This window comes from Danio aesculapii, chromosome 6 (assembly GCF_903798145.1).
Source record: "Danio aesculapii chromosome 6, fDanAes4.1, whole genome shotgun sequence".
Taxonomy (NCBI): Eukaryota; Metazoa; Chordata; class Actinopteri; order Cypriniformes; family Danionidae; genus Danio; species Danio aesculapii.
This window is the reverse complement of record NC_079440.1, coordinates 54,158,946-54,186,283: the sequence shown is the minus strand read 5'-3', so window position 1 is coordinate 54,186,283 and position 27,338 is coordinate 54,158,946. Positions and strand designations below refer to the sequence as shown.

The 27,338-nt window shown below is 37.9% G+C and overlaps 1 protein-coding gene across 4 annotated transcripts in view; it reads left to right on the top strand.

The window, feature by feature from the left end:
* The window catches only part of chd6 (chromodomain helicase DNA binding protein 6), an 85,711-nt gene extending 60,651 nt beyond the window's left edge, over positions 1-25,060 (top strand). For 3 of the 4 annotated variants that reach the window (XM_056460530.1, XM_056460533.1, XM_056460532.1), the window contains exons 23-38: positions 1,952-2,111; positions 2,405-2,494; positions 2,608-2,711; positions 2,911-3,040; positions 3,126-3,201; positions 3,283-3,331; positions 5,417-5,672; positions 7,358-7,566; positions 7,652-9,523; positions 10,226-10,365; positions 10,567-10,782; positions 12,570-13,049; positions 15,174-15,407; positions 18,366-18,509; positions 18,616-18,720; positions 21,271-25,060. In XM_056460530.1, the coding sequence (XP_056316505.1) occupies positions 1,952-2,111; positions 2,405-2,494; positions 2,608-2,711; positions 2,911-3,040; positions 3,126-3,201; positions 3,283-3,331; positions 5,417-5,672; positions 7,358-7,566; positions 7,652-9,523; positions 10,226-10,365; positions 10,567-10,782; positions 12,570-13,049; positions 15,174-15,407; positions 18,366-18,509; positions 18,616-18,720; positions 21,271-22,296 (5,291 nt within the window). In that variant the 3' untranslated portion in view covers positions 22,297-25,060. The remainder of the gene's footprint in view (positions 1-1,951; positions 2,112-2,404; positions 2,495-2,607; positions 2,712-2,910; positions 3,041-3,125; positions 3,202-3,282; positions 3,332-5,416; positions 5,673-7,357; positions 7,567-7,651; positions 9,524-10,225; positions 10,366-10,566; positions 10,783-12,569; positions 13,050-15,173; positions 15,408-18,365; positions 18,510-18,615; positions 18,721-21,270) is intronic. The other variant, XM_056460531.1, reaches the window with a different exon arrangement.
* The last annotated feature ends 2,278 nt before the right edge of the window (positions 25,061-27,338 follow it).

The following is a 27,338-nucleotide window of genomic DNA, read 5'->3' as shown; positions in this document are numbered from 1 at the left end:
CTTACAGAGAAACGTCATTTGCTCAGGCAACAAGCCAGAATGAAAACAAAGGAGCTGCCATGTTTTAATACATAGAGATTAAATATACATATAATAATGAGCCATGGTCGACCCGGGCTCAAACAAACCTTGTCGTCTTGATGAACAGCCACAAAGCCAAAAAGAAGAGCAGAGTCTACCCTGTGCCCCGTATTTTTACAAGCCAGTCTGAAGTGCGAGAGGTTTCGCTGTCTTGCTCGCGTTCGCCGCGCGTCTATATCTGAAATAACAAACTTCTTGAGCTGATGATAATAACCTGCGCTTGATTATTGACGTGCTTTTGAAACCTGATCCTGTCAGACACTGACAAACGAGAGAGTGAAGCTTGAAAAAAGGAGAAGCTGGGAAAAAAGGAGCACATTATTTTTTTCAACAAACGTAAACAAACTGCCATGTTTAACTATTATCTTCACCTTTTGGACTATTATGAACTCGCAATGACGGAATTATTTTCTAACAGAGGCTATATGTGCTGCTAAAGATTACAGACACAGATGAGAGGTCTGCTTTGACTGTGGGCTATATTTCCTGTTGTTTTTTTAACCTAAATTAGGACTAAATGTATGCTGTGTCTAGTTTTTCTGTAATTGGTAACATAGCGGAGACTGTAAGGGTCTGTATGTGTTCATATATGTTCATTTATTTATTTGATATAATTGCAGATGTTACAGTAGGCTATTTCGTTTCGTCATTGATCTGCAGTTATAATCAACTCTTGTTCATAGAAAAGTTAGTAATAAACATTCATACACAAGTATTTATGTGTATAAAGCCTCTGTTTTGTGAGAAGTGCTTTTCATATATGTGAGTGACCCGTACAGCTACTGTAAACATATTCTTGAGCGAGAATGATGTCATCTGAAACTTTCTGTCGTACACCACACCCACCAAAAGAGTACCATTGGTACCCTTTTAGCAGTGGAAATGCAAGCTTGATAAAGGTGACCCGTACTGTACTGTACTGTACCAGTCAGTGGAAACGAGCCAGTAGACTGCCTTCTTCTAAGACCCTTCTTTTGACATTTTCAGTTTTTCACAGAGATAACATTAGACTTGTTTTGAATCTGTCACTATGGTGATGCATAAGTGTTTGTAGCTCCACCTCCTTTTAAAAAAGAGCACAGTCTCATTTGAATTTAAAGCAACAGTCACCAAAACGGCACAATTTAGATCAAAGGGGCAGTTTCAAAGAGTTATAACACATTATTTGTGTGGTATTTTGAGATGAAACTTCACATATACACTATAGGGACATCAGAGACTTATTTTACATCTCCTAAAAAGGGGCATAATAGGTCACCTTTAAATTTATTGACAGCTTAATGTATAAAATGACAGATGACAATTAAATGTTAAAGGATGTTATCATAGGCATCCCTAATTCTTGACTATACAGTTGAAGTCAGAATTATTAGCCCCTGTATTATTAGCCCCCGTGTTTATTTTTTTTTTCCCCCCCATTTCTGTTTAACGGAGAGAAAATAACAGTTTTAATAACTCATTTCTAATAACTTATTTATTTTTTTTATCTTTGCCATGATGACAGTACAGAATATTTAACTAGGCAGGTAAGGGTAATTAGGCAAGTTATTGTATAATGATGGTTTGTTCTGTAGACTATCTTAAAAATATATAGCTTAAAGTGGCTAATAATTTTGACCTTAAATGGTTCATAAAAAATTAAAAACTGCTTTTATTCTAGCCAAAATAAAACAAATAAGACTTCCTCCAGAAGAAAGAATATTATTAGACACACTGTGAAAATTTCCTTGCTCTGTTAAACATCATTTAGGAAATATTTTAAAAAGATAATAATTCTGACTTCAACTGTATATCTATTCAAATAGAATTTAGCGGCTATTCTTCATACAAGTGTTGCATAATGATGGAGAATTTTTATCTGCCTGTCTAGGTCTGTCTGCTCCAGTCCCGCGGGGTCGCAAAGGCAAGAAGCTGAAAAACCAGTTGAGTCCACCTGAGCTGAAAAATGCAGACTGGCTGGCCCACTGTAACCCGGAGGTTGTGCTTCAAGATGACAGCTACAAGAAACACCTCAAACAACACTGCAACAAGTGAGAATAGAAGCCATTTTGAAATTATGTTCTGTATAATGCATGCATACAAACATCTATATTGAGTGAGTACTCATAGCATGCGTTCAGTGTCAGTACATTTTTGCATGCTGATTATACCAACACAAAATAGGAAGCGCTGCAACATTTTCATGCATCATAAAAACATATTTGTCAGTATTTTATAACAATAATGAGATAAGGCACAGTCATTTCTATATTGTACATGCTGTGATAACATCACGATTACATGGTTGTAAATCTGTTATCATCATGCGTTGTGTCATTAACAGGGTGCTACTAAGGGTGCGGATGCTGTACTATCTGAAGGTGGAAGTGCTGGGAGACGCTGCTACTCAGGCTCTAGAAGGGATCCCAGCCAGGTATCATACAGCCTAAAGTCCATCTTAGCCACATGATCGCTCATTCAATTCTGCATGAAAAAGTTGTCACCTTCTGGTGTTTTAATGCAAAGTGATTTGTACGTTTTCTGCAGTAAACTGGAGGTAACTCTGCCTGATATCGACTACATTGAGATCCCCACGATATGGTGGGATGCAGAGGCGGATAAATCGCTGCTTATTGGAGTGCACAAACATGGTGAGACATCATCAAAGCTGAATGGGTGTAACTGTTGCACCCTGTTTTCTCATGCAATCCTTGTGCATTTGTATGCAGCCATTGGAAATTTGTGCAGATACAAATACATACAGAGATGTGATGCATTTTTATAAGCAAAATGGTTTTAAACGTGGCTAATTTTGACTTCCATTTATTTCAATTTTTTAAACTCATGTAGGGTATGAGCGGTATAACGCCATGCGTGCAGATCCTGCTCTGTGTTTCCTGGAGCGGGTCGGTATGCCTGATGTCACTGCACTGACAGTAGAACAAAGTGGAGTAGAAACTCCTTCAGATGCACCTGATAGGTAATTTCCTTTGAAATGAACAGCGTAGACATAACAGTGGTCTATTCTTGTCTATTACAAAATAAACACGGTGCTTCTTTTTTAGTATAAGCAAGAGTGATGAAATCAAAGAGGAGAATCATATGAAGTCTGAAGAATTAGAAGAGAAAGTAGAGATCAAGGTAAAAAAAAAAGGAGGAAGTCAAATCAGAATTTAGCGTATTGATTTACCACATGCTCAGACTGTTTTTTTATTTTCAAAGGAGGAACCCATGTCAGAAGAAACAGCGAAAAATGGCAATATGGTGACAGGTATTGAAGACTTTCTTACCTATTTAATTATTGTTTCAGTTTTAACTGTAAGTCTATCTCAACCACATTTATACGTTTATGATGCCTGCTGATCAGGGCTTGATATTAACTTTTTTGATCGACAGGCATTGTGGCTATTAGATTTCCAACATTAGTAGCCACTCGCCATTATTACTAGCCACAATTTTATTATTGGGAAAGTATATTTTATTTGCATAAATTTGACTTTGACATGCTAAAATTTCTTGATTTAAATTGTGTGTTATGTCCACAAGCCTCCTCATTCATTTCACTTTTTTGGCAAATGGGTCGTGGTTTCATAGTGTCGCATTGCAATTAGTTTTTAATTGACATGACTTTTCAGGGCTCAAAATTAAGGATTTACCAAAATGTATTTCTGACCACACCAAAAATAAATAAATAAATAATTATTTCCTAGTGTCAAAACAAGGAAAATATAGCTGTATACATGCACTTTTTATTCAACAAAACAAACGAAGCAATTGACATTTAAAAAAATAGGTGTCATTTCACCAGTTAACTACACATAAATGAGGAGTTGATCTCCTATTAAAGCAATGTTATTGTAATAACAATGATAATTAAACCATATTATCAAAAATAACTGTAAGCAAAAGAAAGCAGGTGGTAATGAAAGGATGATCAAGCGCACACGGTTAACGATAGGCCCACAATCTGTTTAAAGAATGTTAAAGCGAAAGCAACTGCTTCTGCTTTCAAAGGATATATTTTTTAAAAATCTGGAGCTCTTGAAAGCAGCAGGACAGTGGGTGCACGAGCATCGCTTTTTGTCCAGTCTATTTCAAAGGGAACAAAATCGCACCAGTTGCATTTCCAGGCACGTTTACTTCGCACCATTGTGCAAGGAAGCGGGAGCGCGCACTCTTTTTAAACAGTCATGCGCACTGGATCACCTGTGCGTGCGAGTGGTCATCCCAGGGTGTCCGCGGGGTCTTAAAAATGTCTTAAACAGTCTTAAATTTACAGAAATATTGTGTTGTAGGTCTTAAATAATTTTGAACGGGTCTTAATTTTAGAAGTTGTCGAAATAATGTTACCAAATCAGGCCAAACCCATCCAATCACCAACAATCTACCTATATATATATATATATATATATATATATCTAGATCTATATCTATATTCCTCATGATAATAACCGCAATATACTCCTTTACATAATCTTCAATTTACACAAAAACTATTTACTATTATGCATGAAACTAATGGTTTTATAACAGAAACGCATTAGGTTGAATAGGAGTTATACTCAATTTATTTGGACCAAAAGCAAACAAATATATTTTTTGGATTATTTGTGTAGTTTTTTTCATAATAAATCTATTTTTAACAATGTTGAAGTTGTCATAAAAAAAATAAACATTATGTTGAAAAAAAGTATATAGAACTTGTTTTGACACATTAAAATATGTGGTTAAGAAACTTAGCATTTGACATTGACATTTGGTTTTTTTCAATTCCATTGGTCCAAATGGGACATTACCAAAAATCCTTAGTGTTTATCTCCATATAAGTCTAAAATCTCATTCATAATGGTCTTAAAAGGGTCCTAAAAAGTCTTAATGTTGACTTGATGAAACCTGCACAAACCCTGTCATCCTCTCATTCAGTATTTATCTGCCTTCTTTTGTTCACGTGAACACAATTATTTTTGTCAGTCCTGCTGCTTTTCGATTCTAAGATCACATTTGCACGCTTATTGGGGGATCCTTATTGTCAAATCCTGTTTTTAGGAAAACTACAATTTAAAAATTATTTTCAACCGGCCAAAGTGGCTAGTGAGAGAGTCTGTCTAACCAGCCACAGCTGAAATCTACCCGGGTTGGCGGGTCTTAATGTCAAGCCCTGCTGCCGATTCTTCACCATCAATCTTTTTATGCTATACATATACAATCCTGTCTATGCATTAAAAGTTCTTCACCTTTGTCATGGAAGTGATAAATGCAAGTGTCTTCTGTCTATATAAATTTGTCAAGAGGTAATGTGACCACCTTAAGAGGTGCTTAATTTTAGGTTGAGTCTAAAGTAGCATTTCTTTTAAAGGTTGCTTTGTAGCATCTCTCGCCGGCGACCTAACTGCAGAGTTGATGGAGCAGGGGCGGATACAGTGGCCGGCAGGCTCAGCTCTCACAGCACGTCTACGGCGTCTCATTACTGCCTATCAGCGTTACACGCGCCGTGAGCCGCTTCGCCATGATTTCCTCTTACATGAGGGAATTGCACCTGTGGCCTGGCAAATTGGAGAATTCAGGCATTGCACAACTGAACCGGATCCGCTCTTTTTGGAGTGGCAGAGAAGGTACGTAATTTAATGGTGGTTCAAGATAAAATTAAAGTCTGCTATGCTTTTTTTTTTCTGCCTGCATGTCTGTGCTAAATGCATCAGCTTTAAAACAGAATTAGTACAGTATGTCATTCTGAATATCCTGCCAGAGTTGTTTTTAGAAAACATGCCACATTTTTATTACTCTGTTTAGCTGTTTAAATGTCATTACATGTTTTTAGTAAACACCGCATAAATGCTTCTAATTGAAGTCAGAGGAACCTGAAACTAGATTCATTATACAGTGCTTTCATAACACTTATTAGTTGATTTCAAAACTGTGTAGTTTTGACACCACACCTATTAAATAGCAGTAAATATTAAATCAACTTTATATTATCAATAAAAAGCAGTGGCTTAAATTTAATGAGGATCACAGGCTTGAATACAAAAAATGGAAAACAATTCGAACATTAAAAAATGTTGCAAGGACATGATGAAGAATGGAAGAATAGTATTTTGGTGTTGTATCGGTAGCAGTGTTCGAACTATACCGTGGCCTTTGGAGGAGCCCACTTTTTTTTAATAGGGGGGATGGGGGGTCTTTGATCTTGAGAGTGTCTTGCCACAATGATGTAGGCTATGAAACACAAAGGAAAACAAATATTTATATAATTGTAACTAATATTACAAAGTAGGTTAAATGAGCAAAACACCACAATAATTTCGGTGTACTTTTCCTTGTTTTCCCATCAATAACTTTCTTTGACCCTTGAAACCATCTTTTGAAGGATTTATTTTTACATGCACTAAAAACAGCAGCATAAGCAACAGAACATCGTTGTCTAGTTTTACCTGCAGTGCTTCTGTGAGAGGAACACATTCATTTATAAAATCAACAAACACAAATATGTTTCACTCAGCAACAAAATAAATCAGAAATCATTTTTCTATTCGCTCTATAAGTTCAAGATTATGGCATTAAGGACAGCATATGCTTTTTTATTTTACATCGGCCTATAGAATGTCATGGGATGTCACTTTTCACTCCGGTAAAACATGATCATGAATTTGAAAATGAAAGAAACACCATAGAAAGGGCTTCCATTTTGTCAAGTTTACCTGCTTTCAGCTTTATTGTTCAACATGTTTACAGCAATGTCTCTGTGTTTAAAAAAAAAGAACATCTGTATTGGCCTACTTTATGAAGTAAATAAAATGAAACACAACGTCACACAATTTGTTTCTGAAAAGAAATAAACAGTGTCTCAACGCCCATATGAAAGCATCTAGCTGTCAGTCTTTGACATGACTGGACACCCACACCTTGATGCTCATGACAAGAATAGCATGTGTAGTTATCTTTTTTTAAAGAAGGTGTAAATCGCCATTATGCATGAATTAATGATATATTTGCACGTTTACACATAATAGTCCATGATCAGATTACACAGTACTGAAACTGCACATCAAAATAACACATTGTCAGTATTTTTTGAGACCCCCCCCCAAAATTTAACAAATCATGTTTTCAGGGGAGCCCATGCCTTATTTAAGGGAACCAAGCTCCTCCTAGCTCCCCTGTAGTTCACATCCTGATTGATAGGTTGTTAGGGGTTATAGGTATGAGGTTAATAGTATGTGCAAAAAATCTGTTAATTTAGTGTTTAAGGCATATTTAAGGTTTGTTTTACTGAGATCACATATGTTCTTTGAAACAGATGGACACGTCGTGAGCAGGCTGACTTCTACCGTACAGTGTCCTCATTTGGAGTAGTTTATGACCCAGACAAGAAGAACTTTGACTGGAGCCAGTTTCGTGCTCTTGCTCGATTGGAGAGGAAAACAGATGAAAGCTTGGAGAGATATTTCCACAGCTTTGTTTCAATGTGTCGCACTGCATGTAGACTGCCACCAAGAAAAGATGAAGGTAAGATGGATCTTATTTCTTAGTTAGTAGAATTAATAGAATCTCATTCTCTCATAACATATACACAACTTCTTATCTCATATAGGTAATGTAGATCCTTCATTATTTGTGGACCCCATTACAGAAGAGCGAGCTGCCCGAACATTATACCGTATTGAGCTTTTGAGAAAGGTCCGTGAGCAAGTATTGCGCCACCCACTCCTGGGAGCACGACTGCAGCTTTGTCGCCCTAGTCTGTACTTGCCTGTCTGGTGGGAGTGTGGTAAACATGACCGTGATCTTCTCATTGGTGTTGCCAAGCATGGCTTGAGTCGAACTGACTTCTACATTCTCAATGACCCTCAATTATCTTTCCTGGAGGCCCACCGGAACTATGTTCATAAAGAAAACCACAGATATCCAGTCCCAGGATTGCCCCACCATCATTGCTGCTTATATGATGCCAACATTGGACATTGTCAGTCCCCACAACCTCCGGAGTATCACCCCACGCCTGCACACCACACGCCAACACAGCTTGTCCATACTCATGGGCATCACCAGTCCAATGAAGCACCAGAGTCTGGAAGTTCCTTGGGGATAGGTGCAGGAAACAGGGAGGGATTTTTGGACTGCCCTCCATTGGATGACTCTCTAGAGTTGGGCTCTTTACAGCATGAAGGCTTGACTACAGATACACTGCATGGCAAATCTGGTAAAGAGGCCTTCAACGGATTCCCATTCAATTCGGCAACTGGGGGGCAGAATATGCTAAATTCATACGGTGTGCAAGGGGAGCTCAATGGGTCTCAAGGAGACATGGCAGACTCCATTGCTGGGAAACTTCGAAGTGATGTTTTGGTGGGAGAACAAGGATCCTCAGAGGAGACTGGGTTGATGGCTCCTTCGGTGGAGCTAGATGAACTTCAGACTCCATGGGAGAGCTCAGATCATGCTGAAACCTCTGATATGTTCAATGAGGCTGATCCCATCTTGGGAGCACAAGCTTTGGAACCAAGCTTTCTGGATGCTCCTCAACCAGAAGATGGACAAGAGGGAGATGAAACACTAACCGACTGCTTGAGCATGCCCAGTTCAGACTCTCAGAGCAACCCTGTCGAGCCACTGGCTCCGAGCTTCATGTTGTTCAAAGACCTTAATGTTGGAGAGACCTCTGTGGATCAAACTGATCTATCAGCCAGTCTTCCGGAATATGTCCCACCACCACCTCTCGGACTCCCGGATGTGAGTCTTGACCAGGCAGATCCTCTTAGTGAGGAGCAAGAGGACAAGCTTAGCGATTCCAACATCACACCTTGTGTTCCTAGTCCAGAAGAAGAAGCAGAAAGTGTGAGGTTCAATTTTGAGAAAGATGACCTTTCTCCAGACAGTCAGAAAACAAAGGACACTCAAGATGATATGCCTTTAATAGAGTCTCCAAGTGAAAACTGTCTTGAGGAATCTCAGAAAGAAGACTGCAGGGTGCCATTTGATGATTCCATTGAAAGAGAATTGAAAGATCCTTGTGAGATGGCCTTGGAAGAACCTTACGAAAAGCCTCTAAGAGAGCCGGAAAAAGTGCCTTTAGAGGAGTCTTATGATTTGACTTGTGATGAGACTCTGCAGGAACCTTGCGACGGGTTTCAGCAAGATGCAGTGGAGCAGCAGCTGATGGAAGAATCTTCAGGAGAAACTTGCAAAGAACCATCAGAGCCAATTGAAGACTGCAATCTAACCAACGCTACTCTCTCAGCAGATTACCCTTTACCTCCCTCACTCCCGTCATCTCCAACTACCTTACCTGACACCTCTGTATCTCCTGGTCTTAACGTAGTCCCAAAACAAGAGTTCTTATTGGATCCAATTGTGTCAGAAATGAAGCCTGAGCCTGATAGCACTACCCAGACCCCTCACCTTGAGCAAACCGAAGCTTTGGAAATAAAGGACAAGATAAAAGAAGAAAGTGCAAAGACACCAGGTATTCTAACTGCAGACCTTCTACCTTTCTGTCACTTTTATGTTTGTTTCTTGATTCTGTTAGTCATATATATAGTCGATTCATATCTGTTTGACCTTGGTGCAGTTTTACTTGGCGTCTTGGATGGTTTACCATACTGGAGAATAATATATACAAACTAAACTGGTTTGCTGGTCTTAGTAGGGTAATCTAGAGTGTCTCATGGCCAAGATGGTGTTTATCTTATTGGACAGCTTCTGTAAAAGTATGACCAAAAGTGTCCAATACAACTAACCAGATGAGCTTGCACATGTTAGGTAACCAGAAATATTAGCTGTTTAACCAAACTTGATTACTACCATAAAGAGATATAGCAGTTCTAAGGAGGAAACTGTCTAAAGACAAAAAAGTCAATGATGCAAGTGGAATAATTGACTCCTGACTGTTGAATTATTGAAAACTATTGATGTTGTGGCCTCACTACCAACTAATAATTCAACAGTTTGCCATCAGGTCTTTCGGGGTACTGGAATGATTTATTATGTTGTGTATTTTAAATTGAGTAACCGCTTTAGTCAAATAACATTGTAAACAATGATTGTTTCTCACTGTATTTTTATATAGCGAAACAAAAGCTGAAAATCCAAGGAATAAATCATTTATAAGGTAGCCATATTTAGTGTTTTTGACCTATTTTGATTAGTGATTCTTATTTGTTTTTAGTGTTATTGGGAGATGTTGATTCACCACGCTTTGCGCTGCCCATGTGTGAGATGGCAGACAGTGTCCATGAAATAAGGGAACCCACCATTGCTCAGCTTTTACAGGAGAAAGCACTCTTCTCCTTCTCAGAGTGGCCTAAGGTATTATTAAATGAGTGAATGTTTTATGCCTGTTTAATTGCCTTTTTCCTTGCTTCATTAATAAGTGAGTAAATGATTAATAAATATTCTGTAGTAAATGTGAAAAGCTTGTGTAGTTGGTGACTACTACTTCTAGACATCCACTCTTTCTGCATTACGAACTATTTTATACACTGTGATTTGTCTTTTTGCTTTTTACAGGACAGAGTGATCATCAACCGTATTGACAGTATCTGCCACACTATCTTAAAGGGGAAGTGGCCTTCCTCTAGTCAACAATTCGAGTCTCCCACTTCATTGGCTAACACATGCGTGCCCAGCAGTGCCCACCAGAGGGCAGGATTTCTGCCTACCAGAATGCCTATATCTCAGAGCCTTAACTTCAACCTCTCACACGCAGTTCCCCACATACAAAAGGTAGGTGTAGGATACTAGAAAGATAATGTCCTTTTTTATTAATTACATGCATTTGAGGGTGTAATCATTCTGCTGTTCAGTTACATGCCTTCTGTCATCATGTTAAGTGCCTCAACCACAGTTAACATTCTTCATACTTCATTTAGATTTATATTTATTCTATATTAAAGATGAATTATGAACCTGTCTTTTGCAAGTTTTTCAACTACAGAAATTTCTTCTATGAGGACTATACATATCTTTACAAAAAAAAAAAACTGGATAAAAATCACACTTACCGGTCACTTTATTAGGTACACCTTACTAGTACTGGGCTGGACTCCCTTTGCCTTTAGAACTGCCTTAATCCTTTGTGGCATAGATTCCACAAGGTACTGGAAATATTCCTCAGAGATTTTGGTATATATTGACATGATAGCATCACGCAGTTGCTGCAGATTTGTCGGCTGCACATCCATCATGCGAATCTCCTGTTCCACCACATCCCAAAGGTGCTCTATTGGATTGGGATCTTGTGAATGGGAGGCCATTTGAGTACAGTGAACTCATTGTTATATTCAAGACACCAGTCTGAGATGATTCACACTTTATGACATGGCGCATTATCCTGCTGGAAGTAGTCATTAGAAGATGGGTACACTGTGGTCATAAAGGGATGGACATGATCAGCAACAATACTCAGGTAGGCTGTGGCGTTGACACGATGCTCAGTTGGTACTAATGGGCCCAAAGTGTGCCAAGAAAATGTCCCCCACACCATTACACCACCACCAACAGCCTGAACCACTGATACAAGGCAGGATGAATTCATGCTTTCATGTTGTTGACACCAAATTCTGACCCTATCATCTGAATGTCGCAGCAGAAATCGAGATTCATCAGACCAGGCAACGTTTTTCCAATCTTCTATTGTCCAATGTTGGTGAGCCTCTGTGAATTGTAGCCTCAGTTTCCTGTTCTTGGCTGACAGGAGCGGCACCAGGTGTGGTCTTCTGCTGCTGTAGCCCATCCACCTCAAGGTTAAACATGTTGTGCATTCAGAGATGCTCTTCTGCATACCTCGATTGTAACGAGTGGTTATTTGAGTTACTGTTGCCTTTCTATCCGCTCAAACCAGTCTGGCCATTCTCCTCTGACCTCTGGCATCAACAAGGCATTTGCGTTCACAGAACTGCCACTCACTGGATATTTTCTCTTTTTTTGAACCATTCTCTGTAAACCCTAGAGATGGTTGTGCGTAAAAATCCCAGTAGATCAGCAGTTTCTGAAATACTCAGACCAGCCCGTCTGGCACCAACAACTATGCCACGTTCAAAGTCACATAAATCGCCTTTCTTCCCCATTCTGATGCTCTGTTTGAACTCCAGCAGATCGTCTTGACTATGTATACATGCCTAAATGCATTGAGTTGCTGCCATGTGATTAGCTGATTAGAAATTTACGTTAACGAGCAGTTGGACAGGTGTACCTAATAAAGTGGCCAGTGAGTGTATACATGGAAAATATTATTGGAAATATAATTTGGCTTGTGTCTATATTGTGGTTCCCTTAAAAAAATGCTCAAAATAAAATTTGCTCGTCTAATAATTTCACCTATAAAAGTTTTATTTAGTTTTTTTTATTAGTAGCCCATTTATCCATACAATTAAGTTTCAAGTATTATACTGTTTACCAACTTGCTATGGATTTTCTATCTTTGTTTCATTGTAAAACTGCTCTTAAAATATATATGTTTATTATTTCTTATTTCTTAGTTTTACTTGTATGATTTACATCTCTTGTCTCAGCAGGAGCGGTTAGTGACCCCAACTTTTATCCCTGAGCTCAAGCGTCCCAGACGTGGGTTTGAATTTGAAGCAGAGGTCCTTGCCAAACCAAGCCATCTTGGAGATAAGATCCAGGTTGGCGTCCCTCATCGTGCCAGCGCTCTCCTCATTAATGGCTGGCAGGACGCTGCTATTGACCTCTCGAAACCAGCAGAGCTAACAGTTGGTGGAGACAGTGGGCCAATTGGTCACATGAGCCACACAGTCCAGTCAGCGGCCCACAAGATAACCGGGATAGGCTCCATACAGGGCTCACTGGGATTGGATATGGCTGGCATTTTGCAAGCTGGCCTGATTCACCCGGTCACTGGGCAGATTGTCAATGGCAGTCTTCGTCGTGATGATTCGATGTTGAGGCGGAGGAGAGGACGAAGAAGAAATGTGGAGACTGCTGATCTCAGCTTTATAAAGGGACGAAGCATCAACTTGCCTGAACAACAGGTTTGTGGAGCTGCATATCACTGAAACAGCAGAACACACAAAAAAATGAAAATGTGTCTGCGATTTTAGCTTTGTATAAACATAAGATTAGATTAGATTCAACTTTATTGTCATTAAACATGTACAAGTACAATGCAATGAAATGCAGTCGTTGCATTGCACCTGCTGCTCTCTTTTATGCAAGTAATGTTGATAGAGCTCTTTTTTTGAGCTTGACAATATGTCACTATCAAACTTTTGTTTTTTATAGCTTTTTATTGGATACATAAGTAACCAAAATAAATCATGATTAAGATCATTTCATAAAATATAAATGTGCATGAAAAATGTCTTTTTGTGATGTTAAAGTGATAGTTCGCCCCAAAAAAGAAAGTTTTATAATAATATTTTATTTTTGTATAGCACCTTTAAAACTTAATTCCCAGAGTGCTTTACACTTAAAAATGCAAGGATAGCAGAAAAAACAGTCGTGCAGAAAATAAAACTTATTCATTTAGTCATTTTCAATCGCTTTTTATGGGCCGGGTCACGGGGGCATCAGTCTCAGGAGTGAACCCCAGACTTCCCTCTCCCCAGACACTTCCTCCCGCTCCTCCGTAGGGATCACGAGGCGTTCCCAGGCCAGCCGAAAGACATGGTCCCTCCAGAGTGTCCTGGGTAGGCATCCAGGAGGCATCCGAAACAAATGCCCGAGCCACCTCAGCTGACTTCTCTCGGTGTGGAGGAGCATCGGCTCTACTCTGAGCTCCTCCCGAGTGACAGAGCTCCTCACCCTATCTATAAGAGTGCACCCTGCCACCCTGTGAAGGAAACTCATTTTGGCCACTTGTATCCGAGATCTTGAAGCTCATAACCATAGGTGAGAGTAGGAACATAGATTGACCTCCTTCTTTACCACATCAACCACATTGTTGCTGCCGCTGCAGCAATCCGCCTGTCAATCTCACGTTCCATCCTTCCCTCACTCGTGAACAAAAGCCCATGATACTTGAACTCCTCCACCTGGGGTAAGGACTTTCCTCCAACCTGGAGATGGCAAACCACCTTTTTCTGGTGAAGCACCATGGGCTCGGAATTGGAGGTGCTGATTCTCAGCCCAGCTGCATCACACTCAGAAGCAAACCACCCCAGTGCATGCTGAAGGTCCATGTTCAATGAAGCCAACAGAACAACATTGTTTGCGAATAACAGATGAGATCCTGTGGTCCCCGAACCGGACCCCCTCCAGCCCAAGGCTGCGCTTTGAAATTCTGTATATAAAAATTATATGGATTAAATAATTTTTATTTTAATATATATAAGAATAAAACAATTGGCATTGTAAATATAAAACCGGTTAAAAATACACATACACCTCATAAATAGGCAAATCTCAAAGTGAGCCTTTGGGGATACTTTAAATTTTTTAAAAGATTCTACTCATTTTTGCATATTTTATTCATTTATTTACGTATTTTTACTGTTATACTTAATTTACTCACTATTTACTCACATTCAAGTGGTTACAAACCTGTTTGAGTTTTCACAAAAGAAGATATTATGAAGAAAAACTTTAACCCTTGACTTCCATAGTAGGTCAAACAAATACAAGGAAGTCGATAGTTACAGGTTTCCAGCTTCAAATCTTCTTTCGTGTTCAACAAAAGAAAGAACTCAAACATGGTTTGCAACAAGTAAAAGTAAATAAAGCTTTCAGTTTAAACTCTAGTCTTGCTAATATGCATATAAGCTTTGATTCTAATTTGACACTAAATAAAATAAAGTACTATTAAATACTACTAAATGAGTTATTGACAATATAAAATATTATTATCATCATTATTATTATTATTATTATTATTAGGCTTACACTGTAAACAATAATCTTGCTGCCTTTTTTTTTGTTGAATCAAATTAACTTTTTTAGTCATCTTAACTTGCATCAATCAAACAAAAATATTAAGTTAAACTTTGTATAACTTAAATAATGTAGTTGAAACCTGATTAATTTATTAAAATATACTTAAAAATACTTGTTGTCTTGACTTTTTGTCATTACATTTTTTATAGTGTAATGTGCAATGCTTTTATAATAATTATTTATATCGCTGCTGGCTGCTGTTGTGTTTGTTTGTGCATCAACAGAGCGGGTCAGAGAGTATCAGCCACCCGGTTGTGTCCTCCACATCCTCCCAGTCTGAATGTCCTACAGCCACCCCGACTACACTTTCCAGTCACTCGACAACACCTTCTCCAGCTGCTGCAGCGGCCACAGAGACCCTCAGTGTGAGCGTGGACAGGGAAACAGCCAACAAAGGCCTGATGGAATGGCTCCGACAAAACCCCAACTATAACATGGAGCTTTCTGCTTTTCCAGCGGTTAGTCTAAAACAGAATGTTTTTTTGGTTAGAACTGGAAGTGATTTTTATTATGCCCTGTAAAGGATTTCAATCAAACTTTGCTTATTAACACACATAAAACACATGCATATACACCTATAAATTGCTTGCATATTCACCTATACCAGCGTTTCTTAACCACGTTCCTGGAGGACCACCGACACTGCATGTTTTGGATGTCTCTTTTGTTTGTCACAACCATTATAGGTCTCCGGGCTGCATTGATACCTACTTGGGTCTTTCGATCTCTACTAATGAGCTGATGATATGAATCAGGTGTGTTTGGGTAAAGAGACATGGAAATGTGCAGGGCTGGTTATCCTCCAGGAACGTGGTTGAGAAACACTGACCCATACTATTAGGTGTTCAAAACAATATGTATCAAACTTGCCTATATACATATAAACTTAACGCACGCATACACCCACATACACTGTATAAACACCCACATTAACATAAATATAAACTTGCTATGTACAAACACACCTATACTTGCCTATACATATAATCTTTTCTCTGCATATGTGCCTATAAACTCTCGCACATCAATATAAATTGTGTAATATAAACTATAAACACTCAAATAACACTCGCACAAAGATACAAAACAAAATTCGCAAATGTATATATACAATTTTTCATGAATCAAGTTATTGCAAAGCTTATGACATAATGAAATAGAAAGAATGCAATTAATAGAGGTATTGAAGTTTATATGTGTATTAAGGGGGGCGTCACGGTGGCGCAGTGGGTAGCACGATCGCCTCATAGCAAGAAGATCACTGGATCAAGCCTCAGCTGGGTCAGTTGGAATTTCTGTGTGGAGTTTGCATGTTCCCCCGTGTTGGCGTGGGTTTCCGCCGTGTGCTGTTTTCCCCAACTAGTCTAAAGACATGTGGTATAGGTGAATTGAATAAGCTAAATTGGCCGTAGTGTATTAGTGTGAATGTAAGAGTGTATGGGTGTTTCTTAGTGTTGGGTTGCAGCTGGAAGGGCATCCGCTGCGTAAAACATTCGCTGGTTCATTCCGTTGTGGCGACTCTTGATTAATAAAGGAAGCTGAAAAGAAAATGAATGAATGAATGTATATTATATTATACCAATATGATAGGTATATGTGTTTTATGTATTTGTTGATGAGCAAAGTTTATCTCATAGATTTTTTTACATACAGTTGAAGTCAGAATTATTAGCCTCCCTGTTTATTTTTTTCCCTTATTTCTGTTTAAAAGAGAGAAGATTTTAAAAATATTTTTAATAACTCATTTCTAATAACTGATTTATTTTATCTTTGCCATGATGACAGTAAATAATATTTAACATGATATTTTTCAAGACACTTCTATACAGCTTAAAGTGACATTTAAAGGTTTAACTAGGTTAATTAGGTTAACTAGGCAGGTTAGGGAAATTAGGCAAGTTATTGTATAACAATGGTTTGTTCTGTAAACTACTGAAAAAATATAAAGCTCAAAGGGGCTAATAATTTTGACCTTAAAATGGTTCATAAAAAATAAAAAACTGCTTTTATTCCAGCCAAAATAAAACAAATCAGACTTTCTCCAGAAGAAAAAATATTATCAGACATACTGTGAAAATTTCCTTGCTCTGTTAAACATCATTTGGAAAATATTTAAAAAAGAAAAAAATTGAAAGGGGGGCTAATAATTCTGACTTCAACTGTATATATAAAACTCATAACATTCATGCACATTGTTACCTATTTTACTCAATCTATATTTTAATATCATGTTTTTCATGTGCTGGTACTTGACGTTTACTATTAGTTGATGCACATGAAATGTTGTTTTACATGGGCTTTAATGATAGTGACGTTTTTTCTGCATTAAAAAAGTAGCAAGGTTGACTACATTTTGTTTTTGTTCTGGAAGATATTTGAAATGTATTTTTGGCGTAACATAAATGCATGTACAGTTAAAGTCAAAATTATTCGCCCTTCTGTGAATTTTTTTTGTCTTTTTCAAATTTTTCCTAAATAATGTTTAACAGAGCAACAAATTTTTCATAGTACTTCCTATAATATTTTTTCTTCTGGAGAAAGTCTTATTTGTTTTATTTCGGCTAGAATAAAAGCAGTTTTACATTTAAAAAAAAAACAATTTAAGGTCAGTATTGTTAGCCTCTTTAAGCTATATTTTTTCTGATTGTCTACACAGGGTTTCCGCGGGGTCTTAAAAAGACTTTAAATGTCTTAAATCCCTAAAGCTAAATTTTAGGCTTTAAAAACTGTTAAATCTACTGAAATTGTTGTGTTGTAGGTCCTAAATCTTTTTAACAGGTCTTAATTTTCCTGTTCATTTTATTTTACTAATTTTATTATTATTGTAGACCGAAGTAATTGACAGCTGTTTTGTTCTGTTCTGTTCTCGGTAAGGGTTATAGGGGTTGTGAATAGATATATTTAAAAATTAATAAAGAAATATTCAAAACTTTGTATTGAAAAAACTAAAATTATTATTATTGTATTAATAAATGTATTAATTTTGTATAATTGTTTTGATAAGGAAAGTGAAAATCTTTTCTAACTGGGATACTCAAAGTATCCTTTGCATTTAGACCTGTAAAAATTTAATTCATAATGGTCTTAAAAAGTCTTAAATTTAACTAAATTTACAGAACAAACCACTGTTATACAATGACTTGCCTTATTACCCTAACTTGCCTTAATCTAGTTAATCCTTTAAATGTCACTTAAAGGTGAATACTAGTATCTTGATAAATATCTAGTAAAATATTATGTACTGTAATAATGACAATGATAAAAGAAATCAGTCATTAGAAATGAAGAAATGTGTATAAAATCTTGAAAATAAATATACCGGGGGGCTAATAATACAGGAGGGCTAATAATTCTGACTTCAGCTGTATATTGTAATTAACTTTTAATATCTGATATATATTGTTTGTCTGTCCTAGTCTCAGAATGCAGGCATGTTGCACAGTTTTTTGGATCGTCCGAAGCAGAGAAGGCATCGCTGCAAAGACCCTAGTAAGCTGGATGTGAACTCTTTAACTGGGGAGGAGAGAGTGCCAGTAGTGCACAGAAACACAGGCCGCAGGGTAACCAAAACATGCATTTATATACTTGCGTTCATTTTCATGTCTTATGTTTGCTTCCACGGTTTGATTTTATTTCATTGTAATGCCACTATTCCACTGCTTGCAGCTTGGAGGTGCTATGGCTCCAGCCATTAAAGAGCTCTCCCGATGGCTGGATGCAAACTCCGAATACTCTGTGGCTCCTGATTGGGCAGATGTGGTAAAGCATTCGGTGAGTTTTATTTATATATATATATATATATATATATATATATATATATATATAGATATATAGATATATATATATATAGTTTATAAAGAGACTGGAAACTGCATTTAGTAGAGCAAAGACTGATGCACTGAACATACAGTACTTGTAAATACACAGTGTAAAAAATAAAGTACTGAATGGTAGGTTGTATTAGACTTACTCATTGGCATATAAAATGTAATAAATAAATAAAATGTTTGTTTTTAGTAAATTACATTTATGATATTATTCTCTTAAATTTTTTATTTGTACCTGCCAGTGAAACTTATATTTCCAAAACCTTAAATACAACAACAGTATAATTGAACATATCCAAATCATCAATTGTCAGCAATTAAATGTGGTTTTAAAGGGGTGGTCCAGAGTGTATTTAAGGCTTGGTTGTGTTTATAAGATGCAATATTTTTTCATCTCCCTTACGTTGATTATATACAGCTACTCAGCTAACATGAAAACAGCGTTGCCAACTATTTTCAATGAAAAGGTGCTAAGCTTTGCCCGAAAAGCTGCTAAATTACGTCATACTTCATTTGCATATTACTGACATCATTACGTTCTACCATTTCTGTTTGTTTAATAGCCTATAGTTAATAAAGGGCTATTTATATTTGCACTACGCTTTATATATGCATGCAACTAAATTCATTGCTGTTTGAATACAGTATATCAATATAAATGTGTAGTGAATTTGCAGTAATCTCTCAGACGTAATAAACTCAGACAAGTTCCGAAACCGTCACTAAAATGTCTGTGATTATGAACAAGAAAACAATAAATGGTCAAATTAAATTGTTAAAATAAGGGAGAAGCAGATCGATTTGACTGTACATTGGAAATACCTCACACTCCCGGTGCTAAATCAATTGCCGTCGGTACGCAGAGGAGTGATCTGATCTCAGGCTGCAGGTGGAAGACTGTTGTACGAGGACTGGGCTGCCTGTCAGTGCTCTGAGGTGGGGGAGGGGCCGACGACATCACCAGCAGCTCGTTTAGAAGAGTAGGGACGGTACAGTATGGGCACATGAGAGTCTATACAAAATATTCAGTAACGCACATAAAAGTCGCTAGATTTGTCACTAGTCGCTTTTTTGAAAATTTGTCACTAAGGGGTTTGAAAAATGTCAACACTGCATGAAAACGACATATTTAATAGTTCCTCTGAAAAGGTCCACCCTAAAGAGGCTCTGATTGGTCAGCTAACATAATGTGCTGTGATTCGTGAATTGGCTCCACATCACCAGGAAAAACGTCACGCGCCTAAAAGGCATTAGCTTTTGCGCTGTGTAAATACTGTCAGTGAGAGTAGCTGTTAGCAGTAGCAGTATCAGTTTGAGCCTGAATCAGACAGAAAATTAAACGCCTCACGCCTGCTCTCTAAAATTAAACCTCACAACTGTCTTGCGTATATATATTCGGAATAAGCATGTGTAAGTAATATGAAACGTTCATATAGCTTTTGCGAGTTTGTTATATGAGAAGTAGAGCGCATGGAAAGCGGCCGCATAGAGAGACACTGCAGCACTGATGAAGATTGTGGCTGCTCACAGGGGTTTGACTGATAAATATGAATTTGTAGCTAAATTGTTAACGGTGCTAAGATACCGTTAATGCTAGAAACTAAGCATTTAATAGAACAATTTTAACAAATAAACATACTTAATGGTTGTGGCTCACAATTCACAGCTTCGTCTTCTATTGTTGGAGCTGCAGCTTTGAGGAGTTTTTAGGAGCCAAATCCAGCACTGAACTGGGAGAGATGCTGGAAGCTCTCCTTTGTCAAATGCTAGAGCTATATATTTTTAATAATTCTATGGAACAATTAAATTAAACTGTAAGCACTTCTCTCTTTGTGTCGTGTCCTTTGGAAGACCAAATACAGAAACAGAAGAAGCTCTGTGGAAATAACAGCGTTTGGACGGCATTTTAGCTTTCTCTGCTATAACATTACAGCGCCTCTGGCTACGCCCCTTCGCTGCGCGGGGTATATGCATGTGATGAATGCACATAACCTAAAGCGTTTGTGGTCGCACTATCCTGGATCTATTTTTTTGTAGTCTCCAAACTTTGTTAGCTTTGCTAAGCTAACTCTGTAAAAGCCAATGCCTCTCTTTGCATTGAACTTTGAGCGTATTACATTCAGAGATGTTGTTTATGTTCACACAGCTACATTACACATCAACTAAAGTTTAAAATATGATATCTAGTCCGTGCCAGTAGTGTAGTGGTTAGTGCGTCGACACATGCACTCCGGTGCTCACGGTGACCTGAGTTCGATTCCCACCTCGCGTTCCTATGCCGATTCTTCCCCTCTCTCTTCTCCCCATGCTTTCTTGTCAATAATCTCTACTGTCATATACATTAAAGGTAAAAACCCAGAAATAATAATTATAATTTTATTTTTTTTTTAATTTTAATGAAAGAATTTTGTATGTAATAATCTTATATGTTCGTTAATGAATGATTTTGTTCATTGTAAACCAATCACAATATTTACGTATCCTTCAATCCCAGGGTTTTCTACCGGAGGGCAAATTCACGCGCATCCTCTCTGGACCTGTGAGTCGGGATCCTGGTCCAAGAAGAAGAGGCCGCCGCCCCCGAACTGAGATGCCCAAAGCCCCTGAGCTCCCTGCGGGCATGGGATCGCTCTTCATGAATGGAGGTCTCATTGGCAGCATGGATCTGGTTAGCCTACCCAATCTCCGCAATGTCCCTGGCATCCCGTTAACCGGCATCATGGGCTTTCCTCACGGTTTCGCCACAGCCGTATCATCAGATGATGCCAAGAATGGACTCAGCATGCTGCCCATGATGCTCCACGGCATGGCGACCGTGCAGCCACCCATGTACAGCGCGCACATGAGCGGGATGATCAGTCAACCGCTGTCAACAGCAACATCCACGACGTCCACCGTAACCGCATCCTCCACTACAGCGATTGTGACTTCGACGAACTCCGCAACCGTAACCTCAACCTCTGTGGATAGTTCAGATACTGCGCCTCCACAGGATAACGCAAGCTCTCCAGTGAGCTCAGAGAAAGGGAATAAGGAGGACGCAAAGCAAGGAGGGGAAGAGAATAAAACATCAGCCTCAGTGTCAACGGCTGCCGCCACAAGCAGCAGTAATAGTAGTAGCATCACAAGCACCGGCAGCCATTTGACCTTCAACCCCTTTCTAATCCCAGGAATGTCACATAGTTTGTTGTATCCGCATATGTTCTTGCCACCGGGCAGTATAATGGCACTACCCGCCATGCCCGCAGCAGACAGCACAGGCAGCCCTAAGAGGAAGAGAAAGAAGGTTAGAGAGGAAGGACTGATCGAAGGAAGCGGGAATCTTGGCGCACAGATTGACGGAGAGGAATTGAAGGGGGTTAAAGATGAACAGACGCCAGAACAGAAAAGCCAAGAGGCCAGAGTGGAAGAAAGTGGACCTGATGTAGATTTGGCTCCTACTAACCTTATAAAGGCTCCGTCTGAGGATAAAAGGACTGAGGAAAATGACAAAAACGAGCAAGATGCTCAAGGAGACTAGAATGCCGCAGTACTTTTTGTGTGTGTGTGTGTGTGTGTCGTGTCGGTAAACGTTTGTGTATAGGACTTTGAATATCAACGTATTGTTTATAGATCTGCCCTTGTAATTTCACTGACATCTACTCGCTACCTTCTGGGTGTGTGCTAACGAAGTAGACACTTGCAAAGCATGCAAACACTCAGAGAGATCTCGAATCCTACAAAGGGACAACATCATCATTGGTGTTCCTTTTGCATCATGGGAATGGATACTCAGATGCTTCTGTCTGTTAACGGAGAACACTCTTAGTGACCCCCCACCCACCCCCACGCCCTTGATTAGGTGTTATTCACTAGCATCTTTCACCGAATCTCAGAAAGTGGTAGGATGTTGGTATTGTGGAAACAAACAGAAAAAAAATGATGACAGTTTCACTTCATAATGGTGTTTGGATCACGCTCTTATAGTCGCGTAAGACCTAGATTGGTGTTTTAAAAACATTTCTCAGAATAATGTAAGGAAAGCACTCATCCCATTGGTAGAGCTGTATCTAATATGTTCTCGACGGACCACAGTATTTTTGTTCTTAGTTGCTTGCTGCTATGTATTCATTTTAGTGGAGATTTAACCGAAAGCTATAGATGTGCAACCTGGTGAGTGCAATGGAAACTCGAAACGAGCAAGGCTTGAAGTTGTTGGCAAAGAACAATCCTGAGATTGATTTATTTTTGTTTTGTCCTGTTGTTTTTGGTATTGTATTTCCACATTGTCACTTCGGCAAGATGCCCTTGTTGGGATACTAGTAAGTAAGCAGTTTTAAAGATGACTTTATAAACTTAAACTTTGCTGCAAGTGCAGAGAGTTCGTGCCATAGATAAGACTTGGTTACTCGGTTTGCAAAAGTAGCAAAATAACTGAAATTTTGTGACTTTAAAGGAACAAGTTCACCAAAAAAAAAAAAGTTCTGTCATTATTTAGCCATCCTCATGTCTTTCAAACCTGAATGACTGACTAAATCAAGTGAAACATTAAAGCAGAATGCTAATTTTGCACCTTTTTTTTTAAATATAAAAGTAAAAACGGTTTTCAATCTTCAAAAAATGACCATGCAACTACTCCATATGACCACTTTTCATCATGCAAAGCTATATTGTGACTTTAGAAAAAGTTGGCTCATTGGCAATATGGATCTGGTTTGCTCACCCAATCTCCGCAGTGTCCCTGGCATCCCATTAAGCAGTATCATTGGGTTTCTTCACGTTTGATGCCAAGAATGGACTTCCATATTTACAACCTAATTTATTTGGGCTACGTTTGAAGTGTTCAAGTGCTTGATAACTCTTCTGCTGTTTTCAATTATGTCTAAGAGCAGGATGAATCTTATTTTTTTCCCAAATGTCTTTTTTTCTTCAATGAAGAAAAGATAATCATTTGGGTTTGGATAAACATGAGGGTGACTTGATGCCAGAAAGTTTGATTTTATATGAAATATATCCTCAATCAGCCTCACGTCTTTCAAACCTGAATGACTGACTAAATCAAGTGAAACATTAAAGCAGAATGCTAATAAGGCACTTTTGATAAAAGTTTAAAGTAAAAACTGATTTTCACGCTTTAAAAATGACCACGCGGCTTCTCCATATGACCACTTTTCATCATGCAAAGCTATATTGTGACTTTAGAAAAAGCTGGCTCATTGGCAGTATGGATCTGGTTAGCTCACCCAATCTCCGCAGTGTCCTTGGCATCCCATTAAGCAGTATCATGGGGTTTCTTCACGTTTGATGACCAGAATAGACTTTCATATTTACAACCTAATCTATTTGGGCTACTTTAAGTGTTAAAGTCCTTGATAACTCTTCTGCTATTTTCTTTTATGTCCATGAGCAGCGTAAATCTTCAAAATGTTGTCTTTTTTGCTCCAATGAGGAAAAAGAAATCCTTTGGGTTTGGATAAACATGAGGGTGACTTGATGCCAGGAAGTTTGATTTTATATGACATCTATTGTCAATCTCTTCAAATCCCCAGTTGTCTGCATTCTCTAAAGCCCTGTAGGTTGACAGGAAGACATCAGTTGTTTTCTCTCATGCATTCGAAAATACTGTTGAGTAAATCCTACCGAGATTTTTGCAAACATGTAAATCTATCTAGCTGTATATTGCTGTTACTTTTGTTTACAAGCACACATTATTTTTTTCCTTGCCAGTATGTCACATATTGGGGGGAAAATGTAAAAAGAATCAGCACTAAGTGTTTCATTTGTTTGAAATACTGTACACTAGTTGATAACTAAGAGATAATTTAACTTGTGTATTTCTCCCCCAATTTTAACAGGGTCTCCCTTTTGTGGGAGTGTTCATTTTCCACCTTCTCATCTTACTTTCAGTTTTCAGATGTGAAAACGATTTTTGCACAGTCTTTTTTTGGTGAATGTTTACTTGTAATTGTGTTCTGTCTTGTTTATGTGTGTTCGTGTGGACGCATGCGCACACTCGCACATGTCACTTCCTGTACATTTTGACCTATGTAAACCTGTACTGTATATTTCTCATCTAAACAAAACAAACGAAAAAAATCATGGTCACCTTTAAAAAAAAACATGCTGTTGTTGCCTTGTCACGCTATTTGTGACACCATGATGTAATTTATTTTGCTTTTATTTTGCTTTTATTTGCCAAATTCACCAAATACCTAATTCCCCTTTCTCTAACATTTATTTTATTGAGTTCACTTTGCAATGCCTTATTTAGCGTTTTATATATGGGTGTTTGTTACATCTTTATGTTGGACAATATATATATATATATATATATATATATATATATATATATATATATATATATATATATATATATATATATCTATATATATCTATATATATATATATATATATATATATATCTCAAAGTACTTGTGTACAGTGTCTGCGTTTTGGGAAGCATTCTCAGTCTTACAATTTCAAATGCTTTAGTTGTATTAATACTGGCCTCCTTGAAGTTCTCTTTAAATAAAAATTCTGTTTTATTCCCTCTGTTAACTCATTCAAAACAGTATTTTAAAGCACAACGTCTGTTATTTGACTAGCAAAATGTCTCATTGTTCATCTAAAAACTTACTTCTCATTTTTATTGAGTAACTTCTGGTAAACAAAACCCACAGACTGTACTTAGACCTCTGGATGATTACATTAAGCTATTTTTTTATTATTATAATAGTTGTATCTCTATTAAAGGCCTTCAACACTTCAACTTCAAGCACAGCTAGTATATATACAGCCGGAGAGTTCAGGCTGTTAGACTGAGAATGCTGGATTGCTGGTTGTAAGTGTATTGGTTTGTTTGTTTTTTTTAAATGTAATGTTTGTTGGAAATGTACAGTTTGAAAATGCAACAACGTTGTTGGAAACTCACAAACACTCCTGCTTAATTCAATCTGAAAAATGCTTTTGGAAAAGATCAAATCTCCCTGGTGCAGTATTTGGAGATCCACGAACATATATTCAGTTCTGTCATTACAACACTCCATTTTTTTTTCTCCTTCTCTTCAGCTGTTTGGTAAAAATCTGATTGATTTCCATTTTTACCCTGGTATTTATTGTGTTTTACTGTCTAAACGTCGTCTCTGTGTATTGCAACATGTACATAAACTTGTCGTCTCTAGGTTTTTTGGATGTATTCCTGTACGGGATGTCTACATTGATCCACTTTCCATAAAAGCTGAACTGTTCTGAAAACGGTAATGTTGACTGTATCCGTGTGTATAAAAATTGCTTCTGGATTCTCTCTCATAGGCCCCTACCTCCATTCATCATGAATTTAATCAAAGGGAGATCATTGTAGTAGATTCTCATAGTGCATTTCCAATGGGAAAACTTTTTTTTTTGTGGTATCATATGCCAGTGTCATTTTTTTTGGTCATACTCTGTTCAATATTTCCAATGTCTGCAAATATGCACATAGTAGGAGACTGGATTTTGCTTTGCCACTGTCAGTGTTTGCATGCTAATGAGACCCGTACTCGACATCTAAAGCAGTTTCCAGGATAGAATAAAATCCAGATTCCAATGCTAAGCGTTCAAGCATTGTGTTACCACATAAAACTGTGCTTTAGTCTCCGTTGAGCCTGTGTTGGATGTTCTGTTGCTCAATAATGTTGAATGAGTTTGATACAACTAATAATGGTCAGTGTTCGTGACGAGGAAGTACTGTAACAGTTACATTGAAGCAAGAAGTGCACTATATAGGGACGATTACACAAGACAAAAAAGTGAACTTTTACTCTTGGTATGAATTTGGCAGCAATGCTGAGAGTTGTGGCTGTTTTTCATATATTTGTTTCTCATTTGGGATTTTTTTTTGTTTTGTTTTCTTTGAAATGGCTCCTGTACACCGATGTGGACCAATCATATAATTCAAACCATGGTATGTGATCTTTTATTGTGCAATAAAAGATGACTTTCAACTTTCAAGTCAACATGTCTGATGCTGATCAGTTAGTTGATTTACAGTATGTGAGACTTTGATTTCAAATATGAAAGCTAGTTTATCGTCTAGATTTTCTGTTTAAGTTTTTCAATTTAACTTATTACACTAACTGACAGACGTCTTGAGGTCGATCCCAGGTGTAAGAGCAACAAATAATAACTTCTAGTTGATCATTTGTAAAAGTGGCAGAAGGTATATTTTTCCGATGAATCATCTGTTGAACTGCATCCCAATCATCATAAATATTGCAGAAAAAATATTGGAACCCGCATGGACCCAAGATTCTTATAGAAATCAGTCAAGTTTGGTGAAGGAAAAATCATGGTTTGGCGTTACATTCAGTATGGGGGCAAGCAAGAGATCTGCAGAGCTAATGGCAACATCAACAGCCTGAGGTAAGATGGAGGAGGCATTGAAAATGAATCCAAAGAATCTTGATGAACTCCGGGAGTCCTGCAGGAACGCTTACTTTGCCATTTCAGATGACTTTATTAATAAGTTATTTGAGTCATTGCAGAGATGTATGGATGCAGTCCTCCAAGCTCATGGGAGTCATACACAATATTAATTCTGTTTCC